This window comes from Tachypleus tridentatus, chromosome 4 (assembly GCF_004210375.1).
Source record: "Tachypleus tridentatus isolate NWPU-2018 chromosome 4, ASM421037v1, whole genome shotgun sequence".
Lineage (NCBI taxonomy): Eukaryota > Metazoa > Arthropoda > Merostomata > Xiphosura > Limulidae > Tachypleus > Tachypleus tridentatus.
The window spans coordinates 113520877-113544582 of NC_134828.1; the positions used below are offsets into that span (position 1 = coordinate 113520877).

At 33.4% G+C, this 23706-nt stretch overlaps 1 protein-coding gene across 12 annotated transcripts in view; it reads right to left on the minus strand.

Moving 5' to 3' along the window:
* Positions 1–23706, minus strand: part of LOC143249904 (activin receptor type-2A-like) — a 96819-nt gene that overhangs the window by 25458 nt on the left and 47655 nt on the right. For 11 of the 12 annotated variants that reach the window (XM_076500504.1, XM_076500501.1, XM_076500503.1 and 8 more), the window contains 5 exons: positions 21971–22210; positions 19304–19442; positions 16866–16996; positions 10194–10341; positions 1423–6146 (listed from right to left, as the gene is read on the minus strand). In XM_076500504.1, coding sequence (XP_076356619.1) covers positions 6130–6146; positions 10194–10341; positions 16866–16996; positions 19304–19442; positions 21971–22210 — 675 coding nt within the window. In that variant the 3' untranslated portion in view covers positions 1423–6129. Of the gene's footprint in view, positions 1–1422; positions 6147–10193; positions 10342–16865; positions 16997–19303; positions 19443–21970; positions 22211–23706 lie in introns of those variants that run through there. The other variant, XR_013028029.1, reaches the window with a different exon arrangement.

The window sequence follows — 23706 nt, forward strand, 5'->3', positions numbered from 1 at the left end:
ATCGAAAAACCCAACTTTGGAAACCATACTGTCCTGCAATGCTTCAGCCATACCAAATCTGCCTGCACTGGGAAAGCACAAAGTGTTTTTTTTTTTTTTTTTTAAACTAAGCATGAAGCTACACAGTGGGCTATCTTTGGTCTGACCACCACAGGTATCAAAAACCAAGTTTCAGTGGTATAAGTCTGCAGACATGTCACTGAAAACTAGGGGGTGACACAAATTGCATCAACTGCTGAGACCAGCATGCTGCATACTACCAAGGATGTCTGCCATTCATGTCCTGAAATAGCTAGATCCTCATAGTTTTATTACACATTACCAGTTTTATGTTAATCTAACATACATGCACTTGATGTTCTGTTACTTTGTGTCCATGGCATTTGAATTAGCTTCCTTAACAAGTTTTATATGGTCAAAAAGTTTCTGATGTTGGTATCAGACTTTGCCAGATAAACAATTTAACTCTTTCTATGGTATTTATTAAAAGACAGTCGTTTGTAATAATAATATCAAGTGGTAACTTTTGAAACATGCATAGGGAGATGAACAAAGAAAAAGTTCAGGTCTTATCACCAAATACAGTCCTACAGAACAGACAGTGAAAACAAATCTATCAGCAATATGCTTTTCTAATACTTCTTGTTCATGTAATACAGTGATTAATACTTCTATGCTTTCTCAAAGTCCTGTTTTGGATGATCAGAATAACTCTTTGAAGAGCAGTCCTTTACATCATTTGATAAAGTTTAGAACAACTGAAAGCAACGTTCTCAAATAGTGTAAACAGTGTGTTTAACACAGCCCACAAAAAACATCCTGCCTTGAAGTCTGGTTGATTTGACCCAAACTTGCAGCAAAGTTTTGCAAAGGTTACTTTGAGATTTGATGAAACAGCAAAAACATAACAAACACATGAGGTGACCAAAATTGTAGTTCATTACCTGATAAGTACTTTCTTTTGAAATGTTAAAGGGCTGATGAGCACGATACAATCACGTCTACTACGAGCACGATACGATTACGTCTACTATTAGCATCATACGATTATGTCTAGTATTAACATCATACAAGTACATCTACTGTGAACATGATATGATTATGTCTACTATTAGCATCGTATGAGTATACGATTACGTCTAGTATTAACATCATACAAGTACATCTACTGTGAACATGATATGATTATGTCTACTATTAGCATCGTACGATTACGTCTAGTATTAACATCATTCAAGTACATCTACTGTGAACATGATATGATTATGTCTACTATTAGCATCGTATGAGTATACGATTACGTCTAGTATTAACATCATACAAGTACATCTACTGTGAACATGATACTATTAGTATGTCTACTATTAGCATCTATTAGTTGGTAAAGAGTAGCCCAAGAGTTGGCGGTGGGTGGTGATGAGTATGTCTACTATTAGCATCGTACGATTACGTCTAGTATTAACATCATACAAGTACATCTACTGTGAACATGATATGATTATGTCTACTCGAAATGGAAATAAGATATTAGAGAACAACAGTTTATACACGTTTTCCAATCAATGGACTAAATGTTAACAGAATCACATTTAAGATTCTAGGAAAAGTAAAGGATTCCATAGTATGCTGTCATATGTTTCAAGCAGCTTAAATGTTGATAATGATATATTCCAGGCAAGGCTAAGGAGTATGGATTACAAATTGAACAACTATGTATTCTACTGGTTTAAACAGTCCTTGGGCCAACAAGAAAATTTTATAACTGTGCTAAGAGAGGTGGATCTTGAAGAAATATTCTTATATGTCATGTCCAAATCAAATGGTGAACTTTAGGGTTAGCTGTTGAAAGTGCTTAAATGTTTTGAGACTCAAAAGTTAATTCTCTGAGAGTCCTCCATAACTGAAGGACAACTGAAGTACACAGCTGAAGAAGAATAACAAATACAGACAGCAAAGCAGCATTACACAAGTTTAAATTTGTTTCTTTTCTTGCTAAAATATTTGAGCTCTTATACAACTCTCAGTCTTGAGGTTTTAGTTGTTCTTCTATTATAGAAAGAATGTACCAAGCTTGTGAAGACAGTTACAGTAATATTCTCAAATCAGACACAATGAAAGTCAGCCTAAAAGGAGTTAACAAAAAAGAATCAACTTGAGAAAGCTGAGGTACAGTTAGTCACTCAAATTACCATTAGATCTGGATACAACTTGAATGAAATTAAATTATGTAGCAATCATGAGATATCCATTAAGAAACTTACTCACTGACAGCCAGTTGCTGGAAGAAATGTCTACTTAGCACCTGTGGTTAAGAGTTGTCAAGTAGCACAAGGTCTAAAAGGAATTTGACCAATGTTGTTTGACACAGATGTGGTATCAGGCAAATGGAAAGCATCTTAATCTGAGGAAATTTCAAGAAAGTGGATTATTGAATCTGAGTCCAGTAAAAATGACCATTATTACAAACAATTAGAGAAAACAAAAATGGTGCTTATCAGCCAAAAGTATGGACATCTCATGCAAGCCATGTATTACTTTCTAACAGTTGCAAATGAAAATGCTAATATGAAATGGTCTCTCTATTACAACAGGAACGTTCCCACTCGAAAGGGAGTTTCAATCTCAGATTGCAGCTGAGCTCTGCTGTCTTTTCCCCAACATCATGTTCAACAACTCTATGTTGACTCCTTTGAAGAGGCATCATCATTAAGTGCACCTATCCACAGGATTATATTACTCTTCTCAAGCCTTGGCCTTCAGATGTTATCAATGGTAGCCTCATAAACCCTCACGTACCTATGGACAACATACTGGGGAAAGTAGTCATAATCTGTGGGATACCACAGACCAGGAAATCTCAGAAAAACTCAACCATTATGGCATCATATTCCTCAACTTTCCCTGTATCAGATTTTTGAAGATACAACAACTAACACCATTTGTCAGAGTAATTATCACCGACACCAGGCAAGCCTTACTGATCCTACAAGAAGGAATAACACTCTTGTTTCATATGTTTAAAGTTGAGGCACCCAACTTTGTAAATCCTATTGTCCTGCAATGCTACAATTGTCAATTGTTCGAACATACCAAGTCTGCCTGCACTACCAAGGCCTGCTGTGTACAGCGTGCTGGCAAACATCCATTTAGTGAGTGCCTAAAGACAAAAACAACACTAAGTGTTTGTTTGTTTTTTAAGCTAAGCACAAAGCTACACAATGGGATATCTGTGCTCTGCCCACCACAGGTATCGAAACCTGTTTTCCAGTGGTATAAGTCTGCAGACATACCACTGAACACTGAGTGGCAACACAAAATGCAGCAACTGCAAAGGCCAGCATGCTGCATGCTACCAAGGATGTCCCAAATTTCAGTTAATTGCAGGAATTAGGGCAAATACCTTCACCTGCCAACATGGGCAACCAGCACCTCCATCAAATGAACACTTCCCCCCACTACCACAGAAGCCCCAATTTAGAAGCTCAGGTCATTCAACAGCAGCCTCTCATATATGCCACTGCCACCAGACTACAATCCCAGCCAGTGGACCAACATCAAGAACCCATAGACCCACAAAACTAGCCAGTACTATACCCTATTTATGTTGTTGCCTTTATTGTCGAAGTAATGCTTACAGCTTCCAAATTAGAATGCCATAAGAACACATTCCTTGAGATTGTGAGTCATGCTGCTCACCAACACCTCAACCTCAGAAATCACACCTGAATCACTTAATTAATATCCAGCAGTCTCCCAGAACATCTCTCATAAGGAAGTCACCCAAGACTCCATCTTGCACGTGAATATTCAATGAGGACTTGACTACTAAAAATTTGAACTTCTAGAACTGAACTAGACAATGAAATTAATGTCTCCATAATAACCATAAATGGAAGCCTAATAAACAATAATTCTATTTTCTGACTTCCTAATTACAAAACTATCTCTAAGCCTAAAAGCTCAGAAACTAGAGGCATCACACTTTTGCATGAATACAACCTAAATATAACTACAATCGATCACAACACTCCTACACACCACAAACATATACTGTACAATATCAAGAACCTTTCACTACCTGGCATCACTTTTCTAGCCATATACATGGTCATCCAAACTTCACCCAACATCACTTTTCTCTCTTCAACACCAGACTCCTACAACATTCTTGTCCTTGTCTTCACTTTGTCATACCAACCAAATGAGCAATCCCCAACACAGTTCCAACAATGTGAACCCATTAAGTCCCATAATTACCTCTAGCCACGGAGCTCAAATGTAAACTCATCACCACAAGCGTGTTGAGGGAGGATTGCTTAATCTCTGAGCACTCTTGGGGATTAATTGTTTTCTAACAATTAATCCTATACCAAAACAACTGCCAGACTTAAAAGTAAAGGGATTTTCACTAACTAGTCTTCTCCCACAACAAGAATGTTCCCATTCCAGGGGAAGTTTCATTAAACCCAGAGACTCTGACTGGCTTAGAGTCACAAAAAACATGCTGCAAAACACCACGTTTAACCAAACTCTACAATAATTCCCAATTGCTAAATGACTTCTTGTTGTCCACAAACATGTTGCAAGTGTATACAAACTAAGACTAGACAAGGTAAGGGTAAGAGAGAGGATAAACAAAGAGCAAGAATGAAAAAAGAGACCAAGAGAAAAAGGATGTTCAAAAACAAAGGAAAAACTCATGCAGAACAGTTAGACTTAATGTAGTGACCACTGGTGTTATTACAAACTATTAGAGATTGTGTTCTTCATAAGAAATAATTGTCTTTGTTTGCAAAAGGTGGATGATACTGCATTTTGTGCTAGTTGTTCCTAACTGATGGCTGGATGCATGCATGCAAAAATAGTGCTCCTATTTACGGTTTACATGTTTTATTAGTTATGTGCTTAAGTGTTTGGCAGTTTCAATGTAAATGTTTGCATTTGTTTGTTTTTTTGATATTGTATATGTGATCACTGAATGTAATCAGATAACTGTCACACCTTAATCTGCTACTTGTTCTTCCCTTTGCATACTGCTGCTTGCACTATACACTTCATGTATTAACCATCATGTATATGCATCGTGCATGTTGTATGTATGTCTGAATTTGGGAGGCATGCTTAGCTTAACAAGTAAATAGTCATGAAGTGGCACAATTAGTGTTCTACATGGAAACTAGAAACTACTCTTTAATAATTAGAGATAGCACTTTTCACTGTATTGAATATTTTTTCATTCAGTGAATACTCTAGAGTCAATAACTGTAACTTTGTACATACATGAAGTTAACAATGTGTCCATTTCTGTTCTACTTGTAGTTGTTTTAATAAAATTTTAGATGTTTATAAAGGTTAAAAGTGGATCCATCTGAAAAACAAAACTATTCATACTTAGGTTTGATAAAAAGAAGAGACATGTATGTATGTATGTAAGTTTGAAACATTTCTTAATATTTTAATACAAGAACTGCTAAGGCCATCAACAGTTTTCTATTTTAAATTTTAAGTATCTTTCATTTCTCTACTAGTTCTAGGACTAATGGCTTTGACAAAGTAAATAAATATACAAAAACATTCTGGTAAGTACCATACAAAATCTAAAATATCCCTGTCTTTTGAAAAACTGCACTACTGAAGTCCATACTTTTCCTGAGAGGACTGTTGGAAGGCTTGCAGTAAAAATAAAACTGTTTCTAAATGGCTGTTCATCACTATAACATAACTTAGATCATAAGATGGTAAAACAAATTTATAATTTCTTCATGAATGTTTGATGATATTACTTTCAATGAAAGATACACCAGAAGCAAGTTTATTTTTTGTTACATGTACCCTACAGACTGGAGGGTGACATAACCTTGTTGAACTGGCACAAGAACATCCATAAATGATGAGGTGATAGTGGGTTTCATCCAGATGGGACATATTCGAGCCTTTCTCCACATCTGTGGAGTTTTCAGGTGCTGGATTCTTTAGGGCAGTAAACTAACTGTGAGCACATAAGTAAAGCAGATTTCTCTGAGGTAGTACTTGAGTTCTTCCAATTTGGTAATTTTTTATTACAACAGCCATAATTAATTTAAAACTTTAAACACTCTTGAGGTCTATGTTGCTTTTCAGTCAATAACTTCATGTAAAGTGCTCACCTGGAAGTAATAACACATACAATTTTAACTGCATGATTGATGTGTACACAAAACTTAATATACATATAATTAATGTAAATTTTCTCAGTTCAATTATACAATTAAATGTTATATACTTGTAAAATATTGAAATTATTAAAAGTTACAAATAATCTTATAAAACACTCACCCTTAAGCTAAACTTATCCTGTTGATCATCTAGAATTATGTAGTTGGTAATTTCATTTGATCAGAATCATTTGCATTAGATTTCTGTATTGTTACAACAATTCTTGGTCACATAGCTCTGTTGTTAACAGTTAGAAACAATAAAACTATAAAATTATGTCATTAGCTTAGTGAAGGAAAGTAACATACATTTAAGTTTTAACATTCAAGTAGAATTTGTTAAATCAGTGAAGCTCAATTACATAACAGAGAAATATTACTTTCGTTTTTTTTTACAGGGACTATTCTAAAGTTCATAAAACATGGCAGTCTGGAATTATGTATACATTATAAAAATGTATTTAATTTGATAAAATGTTGAGTCATTCCACGTCAAATCATCCAGGGGGCTGCAGGTGACCCCCACAGAATGCCTTGAAAAAAATTCACATGTGCTCATTTACCCATATAATGAAAAACTACCAAAGATTAGATCAATATCTCTAATAGTTTCTGATTTACAACCCTGTAAATTTTAGTTCATTTTTTTATTTTTGATTAACTCAATTATCGGGCAACTTTGGCTGCTTAAAGCTACAAGAGTAATGGTGGTAGAAGGCTGAAATTTGCTACACTGACTGAATTAATCTCACAAAATTAAAAAATGGTCTTAAACCAAGTTTATCTCTCTTAGGATTTGCATAGTGAGGCAGTAAAATAACCTGAAAACCCAAAATCTTAAAAATATTGGTTTTTTGAACTTAGTCATTGTGCTCCTTATCATATTTTGTTAAGTGTATATTATGCTCTCTTTCAATCTTTCTTACAATATTGTATTTCAATTTGGGGTGGCACATATAAGACTTTTTTAATTCCTATTCACAAGTTGCAAAAGTGTTTTCTCTCTTATTTTACTCATAGGCTTGATACCGATTTCAGTAAATTTAAGTCCCCTCTTTCATATGATAAACTTTATTTATATTTTTTAGCTTTATCTACATTGCATGTTTCTTTTAAAAGGCCTTTTAAAGTCACTTCATATTTTACACGACTTCAATCTTTTTCCAATTAATGTACCCACACCACATTAAAACAGTTACACTTCATCAATATCTTTATTTGGCACCTCGTATTCATAATTTTATTCCTTATAGTATAAGATCTTCTATTAATCGTGTTAATCAAAAGAAATACTTAAAACAATGGATCTTAAATACTGATGATAATATTTTGGGAACTTTATATTGATTTTGTAAGTTTTGATTTTACTTTATTATGTGTTTAACCATCACAGGACGAGTTAACTCTTTGTTGATGGTTTTATATTGATATTTGATTTTTTGTGTCTAATTTATTGCTTAATAAATTTATTATTATTTATTATTATTATGTAACAAGCCATAGCTCTAAGACGTAATATGATACAAAGCTGAATTTTGTTTTCTAATTTCCTATAAGTTGATAAATCAGCAATTGTTGTAATTAAAAGTCTATTGGATCTCCTGTAAAAAAATTTAGTTGCATGCAACTTTTTATGATTTAGCTAAAATAGCCTTACTTCAGGTCACAGTTTGACCATGTCACCAGTTATTCAGCCTTTTCAGATTTTTACCATATATTCTTACCTCTCTGAATATGATCTACAAATAAAATCAGGATGGTGTTCAACTTTTTGCAATATAATTTTCTAAAGTATCCTCTGACCATACGTTGTTTATTAAAAAAAATTCAGTTTAGGTGTGTTACTGTGTGCAAATATATCTACACAATTTTGAAAAATACCTGTCAGAATTTTATGAATCCCACAGAAATATTCTAACCAGCCTTTCACAATGTTAAATAATGAAGTTGTAAGAAACAAGAAAGAATTAATTCATTTCTGAACAAGTTTATTGGCATAACTAGTTAGATCAGATGGCAATGCAAATATATTGTGTATGCATTACAGTTATGCAGATATGGCTGAGTTTAAGATTCATAATATAGTAAATACAAAGGTAAATCAGACACAAAAAGCACAGTACTACAACATGGGATAACTGAGAAAGAATATAGTCACACCAAACTGCAATAATCGTGACAATGAAATGTTTCAAAAACTGCTTTGGTGATAAATTAGCTTAAACAACATCAAATAAACATTGCTTTGTTCAAACAGCTTGAATAAATTTCTGAAATTCAAGTTTGATTATGTTGAGATCGCTTTGACTTAGAACATAGTGGTGAGCACTACTGCCTTGCACGGTAGGTACACTTATCAGACAAAGAATATGTTGGAAAGGAATCCAGCTTTCATCTTTACGTGACATTGCAGGCCATGAGAACAGTTTGTTTCTTGATTTCTTCATAAATGACACCAACACATCAGAATGTTCATCTGATCTATATTTTATGTTTCCCACATACCATTCATGATCGTAAATGCATGCCACATATTTCCCTGGGTGATAATTGTCATTGTTATCATTAGACCCTATTTGAGCTGCTGTAGCATCACTTTCATTACTACTACCAACAGTTACAACTGTGTACAGATCATCACCTTCTCATATAGAATGTGTTGGTACAGTGGAGAATAAAGCTATGATGTGACCTGATACCTGACACAGTTTTGTATTTTTCATAGTGCTCAATTAGATCAAACTTTACACAATTCTGCAGGACTGATTCCTGTTTGACAAGAAAGAACTGAATGCCCTGAATGTGGTCCTTTGCCCAATAATACATATCAAAGACATTTAAAATTTGATAATTTATTATTTTTCATAACCTTGATTTTTTGAAGATCATGTTCCAAGATGTAAGAATATATGGTAAAGGCTGATTAAAATATTTCAATAGGTTTCATCAATTATTTCCAAATTGTTTGGAGATATTTGCACACAGTAACACACCTGAATTGAAGTTTGTGTTTCAAGTAAACAACGTATAGTCAGAGGATACTTTAAAACTTATAACTCAAAAGTAGGTTGAACACCATCCTGATTGTTTTTGTAGATCATATTCAGAGATGTAAGAATATATGGTAAAAATCTGAAAAGGTTGAATAACTGATGACATGGTCAAGCTATGGCCTGAAGTAAGGCTATTTTTAGCTAAATCATAAAAAGTAGCATGCAGCTAAATTTATTTACAGGAGATCTAACAGACTTTTTATTACAACAGTTGCTGATTTATCAAGTGATATGTTATAGGAAATTAAGCTTTGTATCTTATTAAGTCTTAGAGCTATGGCTTATGGAGTCAACAAAACATTTTATATTGCCCGATTTAATAATTCTACCTATTACAACACTCAATATAAAACACAATAAAGATCATAGTCATAAATGAAGTAATTACAGCTTTGATGCTATCTTTGGTGAAATCATTTTGTGAGGTTCACATTATTAAAAACTCTGTAGCCAACATAGTCATGAGCAATGAGAAATCTGATGCATAAACATTTATAACACCGTGTTTCAAAAAGCAACAGACTTCCACACCCAATTTTAGGGTTAAAGAGCTGTTTTGGTATCAGTCCCATTGTTTCATGCTGCCAACTGAGTATTTTTATATTTCATGTCTTGATTTGTTATTTCTTCATATCAGTTTCATACAAAATAAAATGCAGTTTTGTACACCTGTTTCCAATTTTCAAACTATTCTTTGTACCTTTTGCCACACCCACATAACTAACGATTACTTTATCCTACATGTGGCTAGTCATCTTACTTCCTATTTTTCAACTGTGTCATACTGTTATGCTCAACTTAATAATCCAGATTCTACATTGAAAATGATAGGTTCACCTCTAACTTTCTTTAAGATCGCTTTATCAAACTGTTTTTACACAATCATGAATATTTATTATTATATCACTACTCAGCTAAAGTGTCCAAGAAACAGTCAAGAACTAACCAGTTGTTACATGGGATTCTGAGCCTGAGTTTGGGGTAAGAGATTTGTAGAGCATCTTTATTCTTTCTTGCAAACAGCTGGCCGAAATTCTTGCTTCTGCATCGTGATCCCAACACTCTTCAATAGTACTGCATAATACTACTATACCCTAGAAAATGTTTAACATAAAATACACTCAGCACTGTACATGCACCACAATCATAACATTTTCAAACATTGTGAACTACTACACATGTAAAACAAAATTATAAATATAGGTTACACATTTATAAAGAACTAGGGTTGAAAGTATATTGATACCTCTTTAATACCTCTTCATCCAATACAGTGGATGAAGAAAACAAAAACATGTGGCAAGATATCATGAAAATACTTAGCCACTTGCTCCTTTAACATACCATAACATTATAAGACAGGAGTCCATCTAGGCTGACCTATCCAATAAATTAAATCCTAAACAAGAGCAATGAGAGAGAGTGTATACCATACCCTGCTGCTACTGGAGATTACAAGCATTTATATTGTATAATGTCAAATTTCACCTTTGAAAAACTTCTTCTTACATCCAGAATGATCAATGATTATGATCATTTTTGTAATGTGATGAATCTTGATGTATCCATGAAGTTTAATAAAAATCTAATCACACTTTACAGAGTTATTAACTGAAAACTACTAAAATGTCCCATCTTCCTATTATAAAAAAATCTTCAAAGTGATCCAGAACCTCGAACCAGACAAAATTTGGGAAGGACTGTTCATACTGATTTTCCATCTTGTATAAACTTTTAAACTTTTCGCATACATCAGTCTATTAGTGTGAGATGTGTGTGTATTAGATACCGGTATAATACCGCCCTCTACATTTCGACACACAGTTACACAACCCCTTTCAAACATGTGGTCAGCTTCTGGTCAGTTACCTCTTTCTTTGTGAACCTGACGATGACCGAAGAAGGTCGAAACATTGTTCGCTCTTCTATGTAAAATATTTTCTCAACCCAAACGAGCCGTTTTTGCATATAAATTTCTCAACAAGTGGGTTTCTCGACATTACTGATTATCTGTAATACATGTGTCAGAGCTTATGCTAATTGGTTCTACTCTAAATCCAAGACCCAGCCACCTGGAACTAACATCCACATGGGGATAGGATGAGGGATCCTAACTGAAGGGGAGAACATCAATTTTAACATCTCACTCCCATTTGTTTTTGTTTCATACCAGAAGAACTCACATCACCTACACACAGCAGAACACTGCTAAGTTACTCTCAACTGAATGGTTTGATAATTATTTTATTTTTTGTTTGTATTTCCTTAATCCATTCATGGTCAAATTCTTATTGATTCTGATATTATAGAATGGCTACAGGTGAAAGACAATAACCTGATGAAGAAAGAAACCATATGATATGATGCAAACAAGTGAGAGATGAATATCTTAAGGGTGGCCAACATGCCTGATTGAAGACGTACTTCCAAAGGATGAAAAAGATAAAATGTCAATTAAAAATGGAGGGGGACAAATTGGATGAGAAGACAATCGGAACAAAGTGCAAGAGGAAGAACCCAACTGGATGAAGAGCCAAACCCAACTGCTGAAGAATAAAGAAAACAAGATTGCCAAGAAAGAAAGAGGCAGGAATAGATACCACAGAAGGAAACTTACGGAGTCAAATAAACAGAGAAGGGCTTATAAAGGACATAAAAGTCTATACAGATTAGGATAAAGATAAAGTTGTGAAACAGAAGGAAGTGAAAGAGGCTAAATGGAGGAGTTATGCAAAAGAATAAAGAGTACATGAAACATTAACAGTAAATAAACAGATCACTAATGTCCACAGGCACACAGAAGAATGAAGGAAAACATAAGGGAAGGAGAAACAAAGGGTACTGGGAGAGTGATTTGAATATATGCAAAGTTAGGTAGCACAGGACCATGTTAATATTGTTATCCAAAAGAGCAGCATGTCATGGCAGATAACAATACTGGAAGAAATACATCCACAAGTAAAGTGTAGGAGAGGTGCTGGATTGAGAGTAATGAAAGATATGAGACAACTGAAAAAACCAAAACCAAAGAGATAGAAAACCTCAGATCCAAAAGTTAAGAGTGAACAAATCTGCATTACTAATAATATTGGGTTAATCAGGGGAAAACCATGGACCAAGAAACCAAAGACAAAAAATGTCCATGTACAAACGGTGAAGGAAACATGACAAAAAATAGGCTAACCACTGAGAGAAACTCTAACACCTCAGCAGTAAACAGGAAAACCAGGTGTGAAGGTGGAGAACAGGTTGGTCTGACTGAGGGTGGCAAAGAAGGGACAGAGGCAGAAGGAAAGGTAACAGAAAAGAGCTATTATAAGGACTGGACATGGAGTGTAAGGATGAACAAAATCACCCAGAGAAAAAGGAGAATGAGAGGACAGAAATACGTTGGACCAATTCCAGGTTAAAACATCAATAGCCAGAGCAAGAAGACGAGTAACATAACTGCAGATGAAAACTAAGCCAATTTGTAGTGAGGGGATGTAGCAAAAGCCTCAATGGGAGGATTACCCCACTGAAGCAACAGCCACTGGAAAGCAAAAGGATCGAAATACCACTCTGTCAGATAAATGTCGTCTGGACGAGAAACTAATCCACAACAAGAGCAAAAGCACCCAGAACATGATACACAATGACAGGAATCTCAAGCATCTAAGCCCCAAAAGATGTTCTAACATGACAAGATGTTGGATAGGTTCCAGTAAGAACTTCTCCAACCTGATTAATAGCCATTTATAGCCTCCAGAAGCAGATGATAAGGGTAACAGGCAGTCTCCTATTTGGAATTAGTGAATGGTAGCCAGTTGGCCAAAGAAAAAGTAAAACACAGTTGAAATTCACTTAAGCAATAAATGAATGCTCTAAACACCCAATAAGACATATAGATCCAAAGTAATCTGAAGGGCAGTGCATGAAACAGAGAAACCACCCCATGGAGACTAAATCAAAGAGAGAGTTGCAAAAAATGAATATTTAGATATGCAAATAATCAATCCCGACTTTTCTCTCTGTCTTCGATAAATCTGAAGATAAAGTCCACCTAAGGGTTAGAAATAACTCAAAGGAAGATGGGACAGATTGAAAATTAGAATGAGGTGGGTTAAACATAGTACAGCTTGCCAGTCTCTGGTTTGATGAGAGAGACAACAAAAAGCCTGATGAAAGATGATGTACAGGTGCAATGACCCTTAGAGATGTAAAATATTGTATTGCCTCAAATAAATGCAAGTTGGTGGCAGGATACAATGTCATGGAATAAGTGAAAGGGTACCAGGAAGGAAGAAGGTGGGGAAAGAAACAGAAGGACATGTCCCTCTGATAAAACCCAAAATGCCCATGGAACTGTAGTAAAAGACTGCCAAAAGGTAACAATATAATATAAACAAGCTCCCAGTGGGTCAAAACCCTTAGGTAGTCTTTAGTACTGTTTGTGACATGTCTACCAATGAGAACTAAAATAATGAAATTAGAAACCTTGGAAGGGAGACAGGAATAGATAGTTGAGGATTAGGATGAGAAAGGAATGGAGGTGCATAATGGCTCCAACTGTGACAAATGTGCAATCAAAGAGGAAAGGGACACAGACAACACAGAAGATTCTAAATTCTTAGAAACATGATTAATAACACATCAACCAAAAAATACAGAAATCTCCAAATGAAATATGTGTCAAGTGTACTTGATACAAGATCTCCTTGCCACCTGAAAATCTCAACTACAGTGAAACGACATGTGCAAAGCAAAAGCTGAAAATGACAAATGAGCCAACATGTAGGTAATAAGGAGTCATACAAAAATAGGAGATTGGATAAAACATACAATACCTGAGAAATCATGTTGAAAATGTCATATTATATCTCAGAATTCATTGTAGATAAATCATAAATCAAACAAGTGTTCATAAGTAAAATATGCAAATATGTGAAAGAATATAAAGACTAGGAAATTAAGTTAAACGAAAAGATTTTTTTTCAAAGAAACGGAAGTAATAATGAAGAATCCCATTATAAGAAATTAAACTATTTAAATTACAATTCATAGCAAAAGAACCAAAAGAAAAAAAAAGTCTAAACATAAGTACTTCCAAATGAGAAGCGATAGTTTGGTAGACTTTAATAGAGGAAATCACATGCATTATGAGAGTTTGTTGAACTGTTATTAGTGGAAGGTTGACACATGAGGATTTGCATGAGAGATTCATTGGAACCTGCCAATTTCAATGAAGAGAAATAGAAGTCTTGTGGCATGTGTATAAAATGTTTTTGCACATAGAGGGCAGTACTGAATGAAAATCGCAATTTGTGCGAGAAGATGTAACGCACTGTATGAGAAAATTAGAATTTAACAACACATCTATCTCATGATCATCCTTCAGTATCATCCTTGAAAAACCTCACTCCTAACATTTTCCTTACTCTTTATTTTGATATTATCAGCCAACTATTTTCCTAATTTATTGTTCGACCAATTCTCTTTATCTTCTTTTCTCTCCAAATCTCTCATTATTGCAGTGGATTTAAAATTGTACATGTATACATAACACTTTAATTTTATCTATTATACCATCTGTGAGCTAACCTAGTTTTTACTTGTAGTTGCCATTTTTTTGTCTGTAAGAAACAAACACATCTACAATATCTAAAAATTTAACTTTAAACTTTTCTCCACGTTTCATCTGTGTCTCCATCCAATTCTTGTCCCATCTCTTCAGAATTGATTTTTTTGAAATTTAGAACCAAAATTTCATTACTTCTTACATAACATAAAAAACACTTCATGAGCACTGGAGTTTAACAATTCTTAGAAAATATCAGTATGATGTTTCTACAATAATAACTCACAAAGGGGGAGACCTCTGGTGGCTGATATTGCAACATCAAAACATTTTATGAAAATATAATTCTCAGTATGTTGATAATGAGGACCACATTATGATAATATCTGATACATTATAACACAGAGTATTACACATCTTTCAGGTATTGATACAAGGACCACATTATGATAATATCTGATACATTATAACACAGAGTATTACACATCTTTCAGGTATTGATACAAGGACCACATTATGATAATATCTGATACATTATAACACAGAGTATTACACATCTTTCAGGTATTGATACAAGGACCACATTATGATAATATCCGATACATTATAACACAGAGTATTACACATCTTTCAGGTATTGATAATGAGGACCACATTATGATAATATCTGATACATTATAACACAGAATATTACACATCTTTCAGGTATTGATAATGAGGACCACATTATGATAATATCTGATACATTATAACACAGAATATTACACATCTTTTAGGTATTGATACAATAGTTTTTAATTGTTTCAATGGCCACAGTATAATGGGATCAGTTTTCTTGATGCAAAATTATAAAGTTTTTCTTTCATGGGGGATTACAAAGACACTTTAAATAACTATTCCAATCAGATGTTAGTTTTTTTTATTAAACATTCTGGTAAAAATGAAAGATTAAAAAAAAAAACCTTCTTCCCATGAATTTCAAAACCAAGTGGTAAAAATGCTTTCTGATGCATTTTAACCAATTCTAGGGCACTAAACTTGTGTTCCAATGGTCAAAACTTTAGATCAGTTAATGCACAAATGGTCACTTCATGAGATATATAGACAGATACCACACATAAGTATTTATAATTGAATGATTAAGTAAAAACTGGTCATTTAAAAAAAATATTTAAGCAATAATTTTAGAAACCAGTTTTCATTAGGTCAAATTAGTGATGAATCATTTAAAGACTTAGTCTTCTAAAAGGCACACCTAGTTACTTTAATTTACCGAGATGGGAAGATAAAGAAATCTAGGCAAATTTACATGGATTTTTAACTAATTTTGCATGTCTGGAATTTCATGGTGTTACAATTTTTTCTCCTCTGTTTTGTATAACATAATTTGAAACTGATAAAATTTCAGAATCTGTGACATTGAATATGTTTGTAATATGTTTCAGTTGACAAAAAGTTAACTAATTATTAAAAGAAATTGTCTTATACCTGTTCCCATCTAATAATTATCAGCTCATGTCTGCCTAATTTAGGCTCAATCTAAATTACTTCCAACATGAAAATAATGTCTGACGAAAGCATAATGTTTATTAGATGCAAGTTTAAACAACTGAATGAAAAAGATTACACCATTGAGGCAGATAGTAAGATATTTAAAGCCTACCTCTATACTAATCATTTCCAATTGCCTACCATTGTCTTGCACCTCAGTAATAACATGCTAGTAGTTATTTGTTTTGTACATAAAACCAACTGCAGTAACAATATACACTAGTTTTCTGTCATTGCTATCACCGATCAAGGATAGTGTTTGAAAATATATTACTTAGTTTTATTTCTTGTTTCAATTAACAGCTGTTGTTTGGTGTGAATTGCAGGAAAATACACCAATGTTTATACACATTGTTCGTATTATTAGCTGTATGGATCATATTAATAACTGAGTGGGATTTTCACTTACTGTTTTTACTTATTCATGGTTAGTTGTATTTCTATTTTTACTAGTTATGGAATACTTTAATAATACTGCCTTACTAAGTTAACTTTTTTCTACGTGCTTACAGGATGTTTTTTCCATGTACTTTTGAATTTTGGTCTTCCTTTCCTTTGCACCACTAGCTCCTGAATTTCTTCGAGGTTTGGATGTTGACCGACTTCTTCTTCAAATGGAAGCATGTATTCCTCAACAGGACCTGCAGCAAAAGTTACAAATATATGTCAATTTGATTATTGTATCTTACCATTTAAAACCTTTTACACTTGTAACAGTCATATTGCTTTTCTCAATGGTCTCATGCTTATTTATTAAGTGACTTTCTAAATGGTATACCTAACTGACATCCAATAGACAGTATCCTAACATATAAAAGATGAAGATTACTATAATAGATCACATTGCAATAACTTGTGTGGAAGGAAGGATGGGAAAAATTGAAGAAAAGAAAAACATGAACAACACTGTCAACTGAAAAACACAAAGTTAGAACCAAAAAGTGGGAAATAATACCACCATATGGCCCACATCAGAAGAGAAACCAAAGAGTTCTATTCAAAAAGCCAAGGCAAAAAATATAGTATGTGAGGAATTGTATAGTGGGAAGGACCAGAACTCTTAAGAACAGACCAAAAGCAGTATGTGTACCACTTATGTAAGAAAACTTCCACAGAGGAAGAAACAAGATATAAAATGAAGGAAGTCACACATGAAGATCTGGCACTCATGATGAGGGGTTGGACAAAAAACCACAGACTGATGACATCCTCTGTGGTGGAACGACAACAGGCCCTAGTACAGCAAATCCAATGTGAGAAAACAGAGGTTTGTCAACTGAGTGCCCCTTGCCCAGTGATGTACAAAACTACCATTGAAACAGTGGAGTAAACAATCACAAATAAGCCACTACAAGTTTGCAGGAAATGAAGAAAATTTGGACAAAAGACAAGAATTTCCACGAGTGATTTGGAGAGAGGTCTTGGAAGGATTCCATTGTCCCAAAACCTCCTAAGTGCAATACACACCTTTAAAAGGTGACATTCCAGACAATGAGAAGGAAAACTAATGGTAATATTGTCCAAATCCAACCACCAGTTTAAGTTGGTCTATAAAGGAGAGATAAGGGTATGAGGAGCATATAATGGATTCCAAACAAGGCCCCATTGGTCTATCAAAGCCCACTATGATGACACATAAGGGCACAAACAAGAGGAATGAGGGCTTCCTGAGTAGCCCAGGCCCTCAAAAGATACAGAACCTTTTGTGCAGTAGTAGAATGAGAGGATGGGATGCTGCAAACAAAACATTCTATAGCTTGCAAATGAGGTAAATCAGGTAAAACCCATTGAAGGAGGGAGTGGAAAAATACCTCATGATAAACCAAAAAACTGTGTGGGTGTAAAAAAAAAACTTGCTCCACTTTGACAATCCAAACCACCGGAAAATGTCCTAGAGAAGAAACTGAGGATGTAGGGCAGAAGGTGAGGAGGTAACAAGTAGCCATATTTCTATAGAATGATGGAAACAAAGGCACCTGTAATGAACCAGGCAGGTACAATGTGGCATCCCACAGATGAGGGAAGGAAATGGGAGTGAAAGAAAAAGTGAGAGATTAATGGAAGTAGAGGACCAGCTTAACTGAAACAATTTTCAGAACTCATTACTTTACTGCCAAACATGAGTAAATTGAAGGTGTCTGTCCCTCTTAAACACTGACCAGAGAAAGGTGGTCCATAGGGTTCGAGGAATACTAACCTTCAAATGCAAATGCTTCCCAACACAACTTGCATGAGCCTCAATATCCACAGGAGAAGAAAACACCAAATAATGATCCAAAGAATAATCTTCAATTAATAGCTGGAAGTGGTTAAATCTTTATTTAGCAAAATTAAGTCTCAAATGAGCAAAGCTAATAAGGCTGTCTGCTGCAATCTCTAAGTTTGAACAATTGACCAGAAAAAAAGGCAAGTAGCAAACAGCAACCACTATCAACTCTTGGGCTGCTCTTTACTAATACATAATGGGATTGCTTATCACATTATAACGTCTCCACAGCTGAAGAGACAAGCATACTTGGCATCATGTTTTGATTTTGCAACTAGAAGATTGCAAATCGAGCAGCCTCACCATATCAAATGAAATACACTGATGAACATCAATCAAGCTGAAACTGACTTGTACATAAAAAGGAAAATTATTTTATGATTTTTTTTTAAACAAGTGTCTCCCAATAAAATTTTGGAAATCTCACAAAGTGAAACAATTATAGCAGAACTAAATCATGGTCTTCTGCAAGCCAAAACTAGACATTATTTAGTAAGTCAGTACCAAGCTTCATGTAATTTGGTTAAATATTTTCAATTTTGGAAGAAAGAATCAAGGGATATCAATGACACTCTCGACTAAGAAGATAATCATGTAAAATCAAGCATTCGAAAGTTTATTTCTATTTCTCTGTTACATAACCCATACAAAACAAGACAAAATACTAATACAATTAACTTACCATCTTGGGATGAACATCTATTCAACAGCTCCCATAAGACTAGCCCACAAGCATACATATCTATCCTTAGAAATGCATCCCTGTTGAAATTGATGGCCCCTTCCAGGACCTCAGGAGCCATGTATCTTCTTGTCCCAACCTGAAATTGCCAATAAATACAATATTTATCTGTTTGAAAAATAAATATTCTACACAATGCTTTTAACATATGGAAACTGTTTACAATGGTAGCTTGACTCTGTTTTTTTTAATATATTAATTACTACTAAGCTGGAGCTGAATAATGTCTTAGCCACTCAAGATAATATTTTTATTACAAGTTACTATGCATCTACCGTTTTCTAACTCTTAAATCACGTTCTGTACTTTGGTTCTTCTCTTCTCTTTCCATACATATCAATATTTTAAATACAGAATATATCATTATCACACAAAGCTCAAACTTAGATGATAAACTTTCCAAATTGATGAGAAACTGTTTTAAAATGCAACTAGTTGCTCATCAGTGGCACACAACTGTTAACTCATTGAAGATTTCTTTTTTTATGATCATTTTCGTTTGTTTTTCAGAATTATTAAATGTTTGAATTAACAAAATCTCTTCCATACCAGTGCTGGTAAGGAAACTGGTCTACTATTGCACCAATTTCACACTGGTAAGGAAACTGGTCTACTATTGCACCAATTTCACACTGGTAAGGAAACTGGTCTACTATTGCACCAATTTCACACTGGTAAGGAAACTGGTCTACTATTGCACCAATTTCAAAGACGTTCAAATTCTTGTTCTTTGATTTACAGGGAACCAGCTAGCAACTAATATACATCTCACTTGTTATACATATCTTATTCATTCACTTCAGTATTTCATCCATAATATTATTTTCATGAAAAAGACTGAATACAGATAATTCTTTCTTGTGTATCCAGTTGGACTGATCCTTCTTTAGAAATACTTGTATGTAATCTTCATATTGTGAGGTCTTTTTTTTTTTTACAATAACTTTGACTTCTTTTCATAAGTATCATCATAACTTTCATTATTTGTCTCACTTTCAACTGAGGTTTTACCTTTTTCACTTTCAATAAATGATGTCGTACAGTTATTAGCAACAATTTCATTCCCACCTTCAAATTAATATTTTTAGCCAGCACACTTTAGACCCTTGAACTACATTATTTACTGCAAAAGTATTTAGAGAAAGACTCGGAAATAAAAACAAACAAACTAGAAGTTCACAGTAGAAGTGCTGGTCTTTGATATAATGTGAAGATAAGTCATTGTGTTGCAACTGGTTACTGTATACTGTATCACACTGAGTAATATTATGTTTTAACACTCAGAGCAAAGAACTGAATGAAACAAACTGGGTAAAATGTACTGACTCTAACAGCAATTAATAAAATTACAATATTCATGATAGATTTGTTTATATTTATTTTTGTATGGCTCACATGTTACTGAAGAGTAGGTAAAAAAAAAAAAGCCAGAGGTCTACAAGCATTATGGTAAACAAAAAATTAAAACAATTAAATAAAAATGTATTTAAATCAAAAAAATGTACTTAAAAAAATCCAAAAGGATTCAACCTTTCATAATTAAGAAAAACTCTGAAACACTTCAAAATTTGCAGTTAAACCTAAATGACATTATTTCTTTTATTTGAAAATATTAATAAAGAGGATATCTAATTAATGAGCAATAAATTCTAACATTTACAAGCCTGATTTTGAACTTTGCTAAAACAGGGAACTTGCTATAATCAGAAGTTAATATTAACTGCTCCAGTTAAAAAGAGTAACATTGAGGTCATTTATTTCTAAAAAGATGGGTGTTCCATTTAGTACTTTTCTTGGAAACGGCTACTTTTAGGTTTGAAACAAAACTTATCGAACTTTCCCCAGTCATTGTTATTTCAATGTTTGAAATCTACACAAACAATACTTGAGTATCAAATTAATTTACATAAGATCTGTGGAATGATAATTTTATTCTTTCATTTAATAATTCAACAATCATTTAAGGTTCTTTATAGTTAAAAACAGAACAAAAAAGCTAACTGCTGTTCATATATTAATGTTTATAAAACTAAAATCCTTTATATATTTCATGCAAACATGGAATATTTTAAAAAGAATTTCCAAGGAGTATTTCTCTCCAAATTTTGTACCTCATAAAATCTTTTAAAGAAATTACACAAAACTGGCCCTTATGATACAAAAGTAATTTTGTTTTATACCTGTAAATCCAAATAAACAATGTCGAATGAAGCTGTGAAAGAAGAAAGTTATATTCTACAAATTAAAATATTTTACTGCAAATTATGCACTTCACATTCACTGATGACATTTATGTGAGCTTTGTACACAAAACCTTAGTGTACCAATGAACAATCAGGACAAAAAAACATCACACAAGAGATACTGCACATACTAAGTACTGACAGAAGAATGTCATGTGAACAGACTTTAGCTAGCTTAAGTTACCATCTAACTGCAGTGCTGTGCAGTCTCAAGTAAGTCATCAAATCTCTTAAGTCTGCGCTCCATGTTCTGAAACCAACTGTTGTGATCACTAAGTGATTTTTGTCATCTTTACAAATGTATGTGGAGTGACAACAGTGTCAAATTTTGTTCTACTTTAACAAATTATAAATAAATGCTTACTTGACCATGAGTATCTCCTGGAGATTCTCCAGCATAGAAAACTTGGGCTAAGCCAAAATCTGCAATGCAGGCTGTTAAGTCATCCTTTAAGAGAACATTCTTACTTTTGAAATCTCTGTGTGCTATAGATGGTTTGTAGGCTTCGCCTCTGGTTGGTGGTAATTCTTCATGTAAATGCGCGAGACCTTTTGAAATCGAGTCTGAGATAGTTAATACTTCTGCCCATGAAACAACATTTGCCTATGAATAGTTGGACAATATATACTATGTAATTAGGTTATCTAATTTCCATACAAAATATGCTATCTGTTTAAACCTTATGACAGCTTAACTGTTACATAATCCTATATCAAATGAAATTACTATTATTAATCCACAGATAACATCATACTACAATATCATTACATCTTAATGAATTATACTTTAAGTACAAGCCTTTTCACAAATGGTCTAACTTCAATAGTAGCCTTTGCTTGTGAAGTCTCAAACAATCAACGACAACAGTATAGATAATGTAATGATATTTTACGTTTTCATATAACCATATAATTCCTACCGTACTACATGAAAATACGGAATGTTTTTATTGTGACACTGAAATAAACAAAGCATTTTAATGATAAATAATTATACAACATCCACCCAAGAATAATCAGAATATATCGATCATTTTACAGGAAAATTCAAAATTTTGCTATCTTACCTTACTATCATCTATACTATTTCTATTATACTCCAATCCCAAAAGAATTAGGCCACAATACCAAGAGAATTCACAGTATCTTTTATTATACAAGATAACAGTCCAAAACTTTTCTATTGTATCCAATGAAGGCTTATAATATATATAATTTACCACTGAAGGAAAATCAGAACAACTGCTATGGTCTAAGTACCTTTTTTAAGCTGGCAAAGTAGGATTATAATTAATTACTATTTCATATTAGTATAAGGCCCATTACTTATATTTTTTAGAGTCTATTCTATACTTGTACCCCAGAGATTTTCAAAAATTAGAATAGTACACTAAATATACTTATAGTGATACTAATGATAATACAACAACAAAGAAACTACCATGAAATTAATGTACCAAGGTTAAAGTTAGCCAATAGTTATAAAATTAACAGTACATCAGCTCTCTCTCTCTCTCTATATATATATATATATATATATAAATTTTTAGTGTTCATTACTGAGAAATGCAATATGAGCATACTAAAAGCTTTAAGTTTTCTTTAATTTAGTTCAATCTAATTGTTTTTACTTTTTTAAAACTTGTGGTTTATGAATTTTCTTTAATTACTATATAATACACAAGACTTTATTTATAAAGTGAAAAATAACACTCACTACACTGAACAAAATAAAACAGCCCAGGAATATTACACACTTAGGCTCTTTACAGATATTGTAAATACAATAACTAATTTTACCCGAGTGTTCTTTACATTTTTAAAATGACAGTTACGACATTACTTACTTTTATTACCAATATGAAGAAACATTTAGTAAGTAGTAGTATTACACAGAGAGGTTTTGAAAAATATACTTTGAAGCCAACGAACACAATGTACCTTCATATTCTTTTTGCATTTACTGAGGTTAGTGCTCTTAAAACAGATGAAAAAATTACCTGATCAGATTAGATAAGGTGCACTTGAAACAAATGATAAAATTACCTTATCAGATTAGATAAAGTGCACTTGAAACAAATGATAAAATTACCTGATCAG